At 56.5% G+C, this 13,366-nt stretch overlaps 1 protein-coding gene across 1 annotated transcript in view; it reads left to right on the top strand.

The window, feature by feature from the left end:
* The window catches only part of LOC149428396 (kinesin-like protein KIFC3), a 55,638-nt gene that overhangs the window by 15,617 nt on the left and 26,655 nt on the right, over positions 1-13,366 (top strand). Inside the window, 4 exon segments of the mRNA XM_089667466.1 lie at positions 238-375; positions 378-421; positions 9,109-9,174; positions 10,387-10,524. Of these exon segments, the coding sequence (XP_089523592.1) occupies positions 238-375; positions 378-421; positions 9,109-9,174; positions 10,387-10,524 (386 nt within the window).

Below are 13,366 nucleotides of genomic sequence, written 5' to 3'. Positions count from 1 at the left end.
CTGGAATATGCCCCCCTAGGTATACGCCCCCTGGAATATGCCCCCCTAGGTATGTGCCCCCTGGAATATGCCCCCCTAGGTATGCGCCCCCTAGAATATGCCCCCTGATTGTTTGTTTTCTGGAATATGCCCCCCCCTAGGTGTGTGCCCCCTGGAATATGCCCCCCCCCAGGTGTATGCCTCTAAGGCCATCTTTAATTATTACTCTACATATGAGTGCATTGTCCCCCCCCCCAGGTGTGCTGTACTCGGGGTACTCAGTCTCCCCCCTGCCCCCCGTTGGGGTTCACAAGCTTGTGGAGTCGATCAGTGTGCTGCAGGGGGAGCGAGCGCAGCTACAGGTGGAGATTGGAGAGCTGAAGCAGGACATGGAGGAGAGGAGAGGCAACGCCAGAGGCTCTCCGATGATCTGCAGCAGCAGGCGAGTGTCTGGGGGGAAAGAGGGGTTACCGGGGTGTAGGGGGTATCCGGGGTGTAGGGGGTATTCGGGGTATCCGGGGTGTAGGGGGTATTCCGGGGTATCCGGGGTGTAGGGGGTATCCGGGGTGTAGGGGGTATCCGGGGTATCCGGGGTGTAGGGGGTATCCGGGGTGTAGGGGGTATCCGGGGTGTAGGGGGTATCCGGGGTATCCGGGGTGTAGGGGGTATCCGGGGTGTAGGGGGTATCCGGGGTATCCGGGGTGTAGGGGGTATCCGGGGTGTAGGGGGTATCCGGGGTATCCGGGGTGTAGGGGGTATCCGGGGTGTAGGGGGTATCCGGGGTATCCGGGGTGTAGGGGGTATCGGGAGTGTAGGGGGTATCGGGGTGTAGGGGGTATCCGGGGTGTAGGGTGTATCCGGGGTATCCGGGGTGTAGGGGGTATCGGGAGTGTAGGGGGTAGATCAGGGGTGTAGGGGGTATCCGGGGGTGTAGGGTATCTGGGGTGTAGGGGGTATCCGGGGTATCCGGGGTGTAGGGGGTATCGGGAGTGTAGGGGGTATCGGGGTGTAGGGGGTATCCGGGGTGTAGGGGGTATCCGGGGTGTAGGGGGTATCCGGGGTATCCGGGGTGTAGGGGGTATCCGGGGTATCCGGGGTGTAGGGGGTATCGGGGTGTAGGGGGTATCCGGGGTGTAAAGGGTATCCGGGGTATCCGGGGTGTAGGGGGTATCGGGAGTGTAGGGGGTATCGGGGTGTAGGGGGTATCCGGGGTGTAGGGGGTATCGGGGTGTAGGGGAGGTCTGACTATGGGGAGTCTGGGGATCTGACTATGGGGGTCTGACTATGGGGGGGTCCAGAGGTCTGTCTATGGGGAGTCCGGGGGCTGACTATGGGGAGTCTGGGGGTCTGACTATGGGGGTCTGACTATGGGGAGTCCAGGGATCTGGCTATGGGGGTCTGACTATGGGGGGTCCAGAGGTCTGTCTATGGGGAGTCCAGGGGCTGACTATGGGGAGTCTGGGAGTCTGACTATATGGGTCTGTCTATGGGGAGTCCGGGGGTCTGACTATGAGGGTCCGGGTGTCTGACTATGGGAAGTACGGGGTTCTGACTATGGGGAGTCAGGAGATCTGACTAAGGGGGTCCGGGGTCTAACTATGGGGGTCCGTGGATCTGACTATGGGGTCTGACTATAGGGGGTCTGGAGGTCTCACTATGGGGGTCCAGGGATCTGATTATGGGGGTCTGATTATGGGGGTCCGGGTGTCTGACTATGGGGGCCGGGGGTCTGACTATGGGGTCTAACTATCGAGGTCTGACTATGGGGAGTCCAGGGATCTGACTATGGTGTGTCAGGAGGTCTGACTATGGGGGTCCGGGGGTCTAACTATGGGGAGTCTGGGGGTCTGACTATGTGGAGTCTGGGGGTCTGACTATGGGAAGTCCGGGGGTCTGACTATGGGAAATACGGGGTTCTGACTATGGGGTGTCAGGAGGTCTGACTATGGGGGTCCAGTGGTCTGATTATAGGGGGTCTGATTATGGGAGTCCAGGGGGTCTGACTATGGGGGTCTGATTATGGGGGGTCTGACTATGGGAGTCTGACTATGGGGTCCTGGGGTCTGATTATGGGGTCTGACTATGGGGGTCCGACTATGGGGGTTTGACTATGGGGTGTCCAGGGGTCTGACTATGGGGGTCCGGGGTTCTGATTATGGGGGTTTGATTATATGGGTCTGACTATGGGGGGTCCGAGGGTCTGACTATGGGGGGTCTGGGAGTCTGACTATGGGGGTCTGACTATGGGGAGTCTGATTATGGGGGGTCTGACTATTAGAGTCTGACTATGGGGGGTCCGGGGGTCTGACTATGGGGAGTCCGGGGGGTCCGGGGGTCTGACTATGAGGAGTCCGGGGGTCTGACTATGGGGGTCCGGATGTTTGACTATGCGGAGTCCGGTGGTCTGACTATGTGGAGTCCGGGGGTCTGTCTGTGCGGAGTCCGGGGGTCTGACTATGGGGAGTCCGGGGGTCTGACTATGCGGAGTCCGGGGGTCTGACTATGTGGAGTCCGGGGGTCTGTCTATGAGGGGTCCGGGGGTCTGACTATGTGGAGTCCGGGGGTCTGACTATGTGGAGTCTGGGGGTCTGACTATGCGGAGTCCGGGGGTCTGACTATGTGGAGTCCGGGGGTCTCACTATGAGGAGTCCGGGGGTCTCACTATGAGGAGTCCGGGGGTCTGACTATGGGGAGTCCGGGGGTCTGACTATGGGGAGTCCGGGGGTCTGACTATGTGGAATCCGGGGGTCTGACTATGAGGAGTCCGGGGGTCTGTCTATGAGGAGTCCGGGGGTCTGACTATGTGGAATCCGGGGGTCTGTCTATGAGGAGTCCGGGGGTCTGTCTATGAGGAGTCCGGGGGTCTGACTATGAGGAGTCCGGGGGTCTGACTATGTGGAGTCCGGGGGTCTGACTATGTGGAGTCCGGGGGTCTGACTATGTGGAGTCCGGGGGTCTGACTATGTGGAGTCCGGGGGTCTGACTATGTGGAATCCGGGGGTCTGTCTATGAGGAGTCCGGGGGTCTGTCTATGAGGAGTCCGGGGGTCTGTCTATGAGGAGTCCGGGGGTCTGACTATGAGGAGTCCGGGGGTCTGACTATTGGGAGTCCGGGGGTCTGACTATGTGGAGTCTGGGGGTCTGACTATGTGGAGTCTGGGGGTCTGACTATGTGGAGTCCGGGGGTCTGACTATGAGGAGTCTGGGGGTCTGACTATGTGGAGTCTGGGGGTCTGACTATGTGGAGTCCGGGGGTCTGTCTATGTGGAGTCCGGGGGTCTGACTATGGGGAGTCCGGGGGTCTGTCTATGAGGAGTCCGGGGGTCTGTCTATGAGGAGTCCGGGGGTCTGACTATGTGGAGTCCGGGGGTCTGACTATGTGGAGTCTGGGGGTCTGACTATGTGGAGTCCGGGGGTCTGTCTATGAGGAGTCCGGGGGTCTGACTCTGGGGAGTCCGGGGGTCTGACTATGTGGAGTCCGGGGGTCTCACTATGAGGAGTCCGGGGGTCTGACTATGGGGAGTCCGGGGGTCTGTCTATGAGGAGTCCGGGGGTCTGACTATGAGGAGTCCGGGGGTCTGACTATGTGGAGTCCGGGGGTCTGACTATGAGGAGTCCGGGGGTGTGTCTATGAGGAGTCCGGGGGTCTGTCTATGAGGAGTCCGGGGGTCTGACTATGTGGAGTCTGGGGGTCTGACTATGAGGAGTCCGGGGGTCTGACTATGGGGAGTCCGGGGGTCTGTCTATGAGGAGTCCAGGGGTCTGACTATGCGGAGTCCGGGGGTCTGACTATGCGGAGTCCGGGGGTCTGTCTATGAGGAGTCCGGGGGTCTGACTATGGGGGTCCGGGGGTCTAACTATGGGGGTCCGTGGATCTGACTATGGGGGTCTGACTATGGGGGGTCTGGAGGTCTGACTATGGGGGTCCAGGGGTCTGATTATGGGGGGTCTGATTATGGGAGTCCAGGGGGTCTGACTATGGGGGTCTGATTATGGGGGGTCTGACTATGGGAGTCTGACTATGGGGTCCTGGGGTCTGATTATGGGGTCTGACTATGGGGGTCCTACTATGGGGGTTTGACTATGGGGTGTCCAGGGGTCTGAATATGGGGGTCTGACTATGGGGGTCCGGGGTTCTGATTATGGGGGTTTGATTATGGGGGTCTGACTATGGGGGGTCTGATTATGGGGTCCGAGAGTCTGACTATGGGGGGTCTGGGGGTCTGACTATGTGGAGTCCGGGGGTCTGACTATGAGGAGTCCGGGGGTCTGTCTATGAGGAGTCCGGGGGTCTGTCTATGTGGAGTCCGGGGGTCTGTCTATGAGGAGTCTGGGGGTCTGACTATGTGGAGTCCGGGGGTCTGACTATGTGGAGTCTGGGGGTCTGACTATGTGGAGTCTGGGGGTCTGACTATGTGGAGTCTGGGGGTCTGTCTATGAGGAGTCTGGGGGTCTGACTATGTGGAGTCTGGGGGTCTGACTATGTGGAGTCTGGGGGTCTGACTATGTGGAGTCCGGGGGTCTGACTATGGGGAGTCCGGGGGTCTGACTATGAGGAGTCCTGGGGTCTGACTATGGAGATTCCGGGGGTCTGACTATGGGGGTCCGGGGGTCTGACTATGGGCGGACCGGGGGTCTGACTATGAGGAGTCCGGGGGTCTGACTATGGGGGGACCGAGGGTCTGACTATGGGAGTCCGGGGTTCTGATTATGGGGGTTTGATTATGGGGGTCTGACTATGGGGGGTCTGATTATGGGGTCCGAGGGTCTGACTATGGGGGGTCTGGGAGTCTGACTATGGGGGTCTGACTATGGGGAGTCTGATTATGGGGGGTCTGACTATTAGAGTCTGACTATGGGGGGTCCGGGGGTCTGACTATGGGGAGTCCGGGGGGTCCGGGGGTCTGACTATGAGGAGTCCGGGGGTCTGACTATGGGGGTCCGGATGTTTGACTATGCGGAGTCCGGTGGTCTGACTATGGGGGGACCGAGGGTCTGACTATGGGGGTCCGGGGTTCTGACTCTGGGGAGTCCGGGTGTCTGACTATTGGGGGTCCAGAGGTCTGTCTATGGGGGTTTGGGTGTCTGACTATGAGGATTCTGGGGGTCTGACTATGGGGGTCCGGGAGTCTGATTATGGGGGGTCCAGAGGTCTGACTATGGGGGTCTGGGGGTCTGACCTATGGGGGGGTCTGGGGGTCTGACTATGGGGGTCCAGGGGGTCTGATTATGGGGGGTCTGACTATGGAGGTCTGACTATGGGGTCCTGGGGTCTGATTATGGGGGTCTGACTATGGGAAGTACGGGGTTCTGACTATGGGGTGTCAGGAGGTCTGACTATGGGGGTCCGGGGGTCTAACTATGGGGGTCCGTGGATCTGACTATGGGGGTCTGACTATGGGGGGTCTTGAGGTCTGACTATGGGGGTCCAGGGGTCTGATTATGGGGGGTCTGATTATGGGAGTCCAGGGGGTCTGACTATGGGGGTCTGATTATGGGGGGTCTGACTATGGGAGTCTGACTATGGGGTCCTGGGGTCTGATTATGGGGTCTGACTATGGGGGTCCTACTATGGGGGTTTGACTATGGGGTGTCCAGGGGTCTGAATATGGGGGTCTGACTATGGGGGTCCGGGGTTCTGATTATGGGGGTTTGATTATGGGGGTCTGACTATGGGGGGTCTGATTATGGGGTCCGAGAGTCTGACTATGGGGGGTCTGGGGGTCTGACTATGTGGAGTCTGGGGGTCTGACTATGAGGAGTCCGGGGTCTTACTATGAGGAGTCCGGGGGTCTGACTATGGAGAGTCCGGGGGTCTGACTATGGGGGTCCGGGGGTCTGACTATGGGCGGACCGGGGGTCTGACTATGGGAGTCCGGGGGTCTGACTATGGGGGGACCGAGGGTCTGACTATGGGGGTCCGGGGGTCTGACTATGGGGGGACCGGGGGTCTGACTATGGAGAATCCGGGGTTCTGACTCTGGGGAGTCCGGGTGTCTGACTATTGGGGTCCAGAGGTCTGTCTATGGGGGTTTGGGTGTCTGACTATGGGGATTCTGGGGGTCTGACTATGGGGGTCCGGGAGTCTGATTATGGGGGGTCCAGAGGTCTGACTATGGGGGTCTGGGGGTCTGACCTATGGGGGGGTCTGGGGGTCTGACTATGGGGGTCCAGGGGGTCTGATTATGGGGGGTCTGACTATGGAGGTCTGACTATGGGGTCCTGGGTCTGATTATGGGGGTCTGACTATGGGAAGTACGGGGTTCTGACTATGGGGTGTCAGGAGGTCTGACTATGGGGGTCCGGGGGTCTAACTATGGGGGTCCGTGGATCTGACTATGGGGGTCTGACTATGGGGGGTCTGGAGGTCTGACTATGGGGGTCCAGGGGTCTGATTATGGGGGTCTGATTATGGGAGTCCAGGGGGTCTGACTATGGGGGTCTGATTATGGGGGGTCTGACTATGGGAGTCTGACTATGGGGTCCTGGGGTCTGATTATGGGGTCTGACTATGGGGGTCCTACTATGGGGGTTTGACTATGGGGTGTCCAGGGGTCTGAATATGGGGGTCTGACTATGGGGGTCCGGGGTTCTGATTATGGGGGTTTGATTATGGGGGTCTGACTATGGGGGGTCTGATTATGGGGTCCGAGAGTCTGACTATGGGGGGTCTGGGGGTCTGACTATGTGGAGTCCGGGGGTCTGACTATGAGGAGTCCGGGGGTCTGTCTATGAGGAGTCCGGGGGTCTGTCTATGTGGAGTCCGGGGGTCTGTCTATGAGGAGTCCGGGGGTCTGTCTATGAGGAGTCCGGGGGTCTGACTATGTGGAGTCCGGGGGTCTGACTATGTGGAGTCCGGGGGTCTGACTATGAGGAGTCCTGGGGTCTGACTATGGAGAGTCCAGGGGTCTGACTATGGGGGTCCGGGGGTCTGACTATGAGAAGTCCGGGGGTCTGACTATGGGGGACCGGGGGTCTGACTATGAGAAGTCCGGGGGTCTGACTATGGAGAATCCGGGGTTCTGACTCTGGGGAGTCCGGGTGTCTTACTATTGGGGGTCCAGAGGTCTGTCTATGGGGGTTTGGGTGTCTGACTATGGGGATTCTGGGGGTCTGACTATGGGGGTCCGGGGGTCTGATTATGGGGGGTCCAGAGGTCTGACTATGGGGGTCCGGGGGTCTGACTATGGGGGGGTCTGGGGGTCTGACTATGGGGGTCCAGGGGGTCTGATTATGGGGGGTCTGACTATGGGGTCCTGGGGTCTGATTATGGGGGTCTGACTATGGGAAGTACGGGGTTCTGACTATGGGGTTTGACTATGGGGTGTCCAGGGGTCTGACTATGGGGGTCTGACTATGGGGGATCTGACTATTGGGTCCGGGGTTCTGATTATGGGGGTTTTATTATGGGGGTCTGACTATGGGGGGTCTGATTATGGGGTCCGAGGGTCTGACTATGGGGGTTCTGGGGGTCTGACTATTAGGGTCTGACTATAGGGGGTCCGGGGGTCTGACTATGGGGGTCCGGGGGTCTGACTATGGGGGTCTTAATATGGTGGGTCCGAAGGTCTGGTTATGGGGGTCCAGGGGTCTGACTATGGGGTTCTGACTATGGGGGTTTGGGGGTCTGACTATGGAGGGTCCAGGGTCTGACTATGGGGGTCTGATTATGGGGGGTCCGGGGGTCTGACTATGAGGGGGTCCAGGGGTCTGACTTTGGGGGTCCGGAGGTCTGGTTATGGGGGTCCAGGGGTCTGATTATGGGGGGTGAGGGGGTCTTACTATGGGGGTCCAGTGGTCTGTCTATTGTGGTCTGACTATGGGGGGTCCGGGGGCCTGATTATGGGGGGTCCGGGGGTCTGACTATGGGGGTCCGGGGGTCTTACTATTGGGTTCTGACTATGGGGGTCTGGGGTCTGACTATGGGGGTCCGGGGGTCTGACTATGGGGGTCTGACTATGGGGGTCCGGGGTCTGACTATGGAGGTCTGACTATGGGGGATCCGGTGGTCTGGTTATGGGGGTCCGGGGTCTGACTATGGGGGTCTGACTATGGGGGTCTGACTATGGGGGGTCCGGAGGTCTGGTTATGGGGGTCTGACTATGGGGGTCCAGGGGTCTTACTATGGGGGTTGGGGACCTGACTATGTGGGGTCCAGGGGTCTGACTATGGGGTTTGATTATGGGGGTCTGACTATGGGGGTCCATTGGCCTTACTATGGGGGTCCGGGGTACTGATTATGGGGGTTTGATTATGGGGGTCTGACTATGGGGGGTCTGATTATTGGGGTCCGAGGGTCTGACTATGGGGGGTCCGGGGGTCTGACTATGGGAGTCTGATTATGGGAGTCTGACTATGGGGAGTCTGGGGGGTCTGATTATGGGAGTCCGGGGGTCTGACTATGGGGGGTCTGGGGGTCTTACTATGGGGGGTCCGTGGGTCTGACTATGGGGGGTCCGGGGTCTGACTATGGGGGTCTTACTATGGGGGGGTCCGGAGTTCTGGTTATGGGGGTCCAGGAGTCTGACTATGGGGGTCTTACTATGGGGGGTCCGGAGGTCTGGTTATGGGAGTCCAGGGGTCTGACTATGGGGGTCTTACTATGGGGGGTCCGGAGGTCTAGTTATGGGGGTCCAGGGGTCTGACTATGGGGGTCTGACTATGGGGGTCCGGGGGTCTGACTATGGGGGTCTGACTATGGGGGTCCGGGGGTCTGACTATGGGGGTCTTACTATGGGGGGTCCGGAGGTCTGGTTATGGGGGTCCAGGGGTCTGACTATGGGGGTCTGACTATGGGGGTCCGGGGGTCTGACTATGGGGATCTAACTATGGGGGTCTGACTATGGGGGTCTGACTATGGGGGTCCGGGGGTCTGACTATGGGGGTCCGGGGGTTTGACTATGGGGGTCCGGGGGTCTGACTATGGGGGTCCGGGGGTTTGACTATGGGGGTCCGAGGGTCTGACTATGGGGGTCCGGGGGTCTGTCTATGGGGGTCCGGGGGTTTGACTATGGGGGTCCGGGGGTCTGACTATGGGGGTCCGAGGGTCTGACTATGGGGGTCCGAGGGTCTGACTATGGGGGTCCGGGGGTCTGTCTATACACTAGCACAGTCTCTATGTCTCCATCAGATTGAAGAGTTGAAGGAGAAGATTCAGCAGAGAGAAGAGGAACTGTCTCAGCTCCGGGCAGAAATGGTGAGTGAGGAGTGATAGGACCCCGGTCTGCACAGTGAGGAGTGATAGGACCCCGGTCCGTACAGTGATGAGTGATAGGACCCCCGGTCCGTACAGTGAGGAGTGATAGGACCCCGGTCCGTACAGTGAGGAGTGATAGGACCCCGGTCTGTACAGTGAGGAGTGATAGGACCCCGGTCCGCACAGTGAGGAGTGATAGGACCCCGGTCTGCACAGTGAGGAGTGATAGGACCCCGGTCTGTACAGTGAGGAGTGATAGGACCCCGGTCCGCACAGTGAGGAGTGATAGGACCCCGGTCCGCACAGTGAGGAGTGATAGGACCCCGGTCCGCACAGTGAGGAGTGATAGGACCCCGGTCCGCACAGTGAGGAGTGATAGGACCCCGGTCCGCACAGTGAGGAGTGATAGGACCCCGGTCCGCACAGGGAGGAGTGATGAGTGATAGGACCCCGGTCCGCACAGTGAGGAGTGATAGGACCCCGGTCTGCACAGTGAGGAGTGATAGGACCCCGGTCCGCACAGTGAGGAGTGATAGGACCCCGGTCCGCACAGGGAGGAGTGATGAGTGATAGGACCCCGGTCCGCACAGGGAGGAGTGATGAGTGATAGGACCCCGGTCCGCACAGGGAGGAGTGATGAGTGATAGGACCCCGGTCCGTACAGTGATGAGTGAGGAGTGATAGGACCCCGGTCCGTACAGTGATGAGTGAGGAGTGATAGGACCCCGGTCCGTACAGTGATGAGTGAGGAGTGATAGGACCCCAGTCCGCACAGGGAGGAGTGATGAGTGATAGGACCCCGGTCCGCACAGGGAGGAGTGATAGGACCCCGGTCCGCACAGGGAGGAGTGATGAGTGATAGGACCCCGGTCTGTACAGTGAGGAGTGATAGGACCCCGGTCTGCACAGTGAGGAGTGATAGGACCCCCGGTCCGCACAGTGAGGAGTGATAGGACCCCGGTCCGTACAGTGATGAGTGAGGAGTGATAGGACCCCAGTCCGCACAGGGAGGAGTGAGGAGTGATAGGACCCCAGTCCGTACAGTGATGAGTGATGAGTGATAGGACCCCGGTCCGCACAGTGAGGAGTGATAGGACCCCGGTCCGCACAGTGAGGAGTGATCTCTGACCTTGGGGGGAGGGTAGGATGGAGGTCATGGATGGGGGGCAGTTGAGGGTCCAGGTCTCGGGTCACATCTCGGTGTCCCCGCAGGGTGTCACCGACTCGGAGAAGCACATCCAGAACCTCAGTGTGGAGAACCAAGGCCTGAAGAGGAGTCTGAGCGTCACTCAGGGCCTCCTGGAGAAATTGGCCGCCATCAACTCCCAGCCCTCCGCCCACCTCATGAAGGTACCACCAACCCCAGCGGCCCATGACAGTCATGTGACCACACACCGCCACCCAGTAACAGGGGATTAGGGAACGTCTGGCAGCCATGACGGTTCAGGGGTCCCCATCCTGGTGTGTTGGTGAATCGGTGTAAAGGGGCCCCTTTCCTTCCTCTTAGTCCAGCCATTAATAGCCCCTCCCCACCCTGGTCTATCAGTCCAATGGGAAAGGAGAATTGGCCTGGAGCGCCCCCCAGGGGTGATCCTGGCTTCTGGAAGGCTTGTTTTCGAGATCCCCCATCATAGCTGTCATGGAGAGGGAGACGTCAGAGAGGTGATTGGGTGAAACGCATTGGAATCAAAGGGAAAGTGAAACTGAAGTATTGCCTCTTCCCAGAACACATGTCCTCAGTGGAACATTTCCCCCCTTCCTATTCTGCTGAGGACTCAGATTTTGTATTTCTCATCTTTTTCTATCCCAGCGATAATGATTAATGAGTTATACATCTGCCGTTCTGTACCGAGGAGGAAGCAGGGCCCGTGTATGTAATGGGTTATATATTATTACCTCCTATACACCGAGGAGGAAGCAGGGCCCGTGTATGTAATGGGTTATATATTATTACCTCCTATACACCGAGGAGGAAGCAGAGCCCGTGTATGTAATGGGTTATATATATTACCTCCTATATACACTGAGGAGGAAGCAGGGCCCGTGTATGTAATGGGTTATATATTATTACCTCTTATATACACCGAGGAGGAAGCAGAGCCCGTGTATGTAATGGGTTATATATTATTACCTCCTATATACACCGAGGAGGAAGCAGAGCCTGTGTATGTAATGGGTTATATATTATTACCTCCTATATACACCGAGGAGGAAGCAGAGCCCGTGTATGTAATGGGTTATATATATTACCTCCTATACACTGAGGAGGAAGCAGAGCCCGTGTATGTAATGGGTTATATATTATTACCTCCTATATACACCGAGGAGGAAGCAGGGCCCGTTTATGTAATGGGTTATATATTATTACCTCCTATATACACCGAGGAGGAAGCAGGGCCCGTTTATGTAATGGGTTATATATTATTACCTCCTATATACACCGAGGAGGAAGCAGGGCCCGTGTATGTAATGGGTTATATATTATTACCTCATATATACACCGAGGAGGAAGCAGAGCCCGTGTATGTAATGGATTATATATTATTACCTCCTATATACACTGAGGAGGAAGCAGGGCCCGTGTATGTAATGGATTATATATTATTACCTCCTATATACACCGAGGAGGAAGCAGAGCCCGTTTATGTAATGGGTTATATATTATTACCTCCTATATACACCGAGGAGGAAGCAGGGCCCGTGTATGTAATGGGTTATATATTATTACCTCCTATACACACCGAGGAGGAAGCAGGGCCCGTTTATGTAATGGGTTATATATTATTACCTCCTATATACACCGAGGAGGAAGCAGAGCCCGTTTATGTAATGGGTTATATATTATTACCTCCTATATACACCGAGGAGGAAGCAGGGCCCGTGTATGTAATGGGTTATATATTACCTCCTATATACACCGAGGAGGAAGCAGGGCCCGTGTATGTAATGGGTTATATATTATTACCTCCTATATACACCGAGGAGGAAGCAGAGCCCGTGTATGTAATGGTTTATATATTACCTCCTATACACTGAGGAGGAAGCAGGGCCCGTGTATGTAATGGGTTATATATTATTACCTCCTATATACACCGAGGAGGAAGCAGGGCCTGTGTATGTAATGGGTTCTTTTATATTACCTCCTATATACACTGAGGAGGAAGCAGGGCCTGTGTATGTAATGGGTTATATATTATTACCTCCTATACACCGAGGAGGAAGCAGGGCCCGTGTATGTAATGGGTTATATATTATTACCTCCTATATACACCGAGGAGGAAGCAGGGCCCGTGTATGTAATGGGTTATATATATTACCTCCTATATACACCGAGGAGGAAGCAGGGCCCGTGTATGTAATGGGTTATATATTATTACCTCCTATATACACCGAGGAGGAAGCAGGGCCCGTGTATGTAATGGGTTATATATTATTACCTCCTATACACCGAGGAGGAAGCAGAGCCCGTGTATGTAATGGGTTATATATTATTACCTCCTATACACTGAGGAGGAAGCAGAGCCCGTGTATGTAATGGGTTATATATTATTACCTCCTATACACCGAGGAGGAAGCAGGGCCCGTGTATGTAATGGGTTATATATTATTACCTCCTATATACACCGAGGAGGAAGCAGGGCCCGTGTATGTAATGGGTTATATATATTACCTCCTATATACACCGAGGAGGAAGCAGGGCCCGTGTATGTAATGGGTTATATATATTACCTCCTATATACACTGAGGAGGAAGCAGGGCCCGTGTATGTAATGGGTTATATATATTACCTCCTATATACACCGAGGAGGAAGCAGGGCCCGTGTATGTAATGGGTTATATATTATCTCCTATACACACTGAGGAGGAAGCAGGGCCCGTGTATGTAATGGGTTATATATTATCTCCTATACACACTGAGGAGGAAGCAGGGCCCGTGTATGTAATGGGTTATATATTATCTCCTATACACACTGAGGAGGAAGCAGGGCCCGTGTATGTAATGGGTTATATATTATCTCCTATATACACTGAGGAGGAAGCAGGGCCCGTGTATGTAATGGGTTATATATATTACCTCCTATATACACCGAGGAGGAAGCAGGGCCCGTGTATGTAATGGGTTATATATTATCTCCTATACACACTGAGGAGGAAGCAGGGCCCATGTATGTAATGGGTTATATATTACCTC

This window comes from Staurois parvus, unplaced genomic scaffold (assembly GCF_062004578.1).
Source record: "Staurois parvus isolate SC_StPar_1 unplaced genomic scaffold, SC_StPar_1.0 ptg003265l, whole genome shotgun sequence".
Taxonomy (NCBI): domain Eukaryota; kingdom Metazoa; phylum Chordata; class Amphibia; order Anura; family Ranidae; genus Staurois; species Staurois parvus.
The sequence above is the reverse complement of the archived record's forward strand: the minus strand, read 5'-3'. Positions and strand labels throughout refer to the sequence as shown.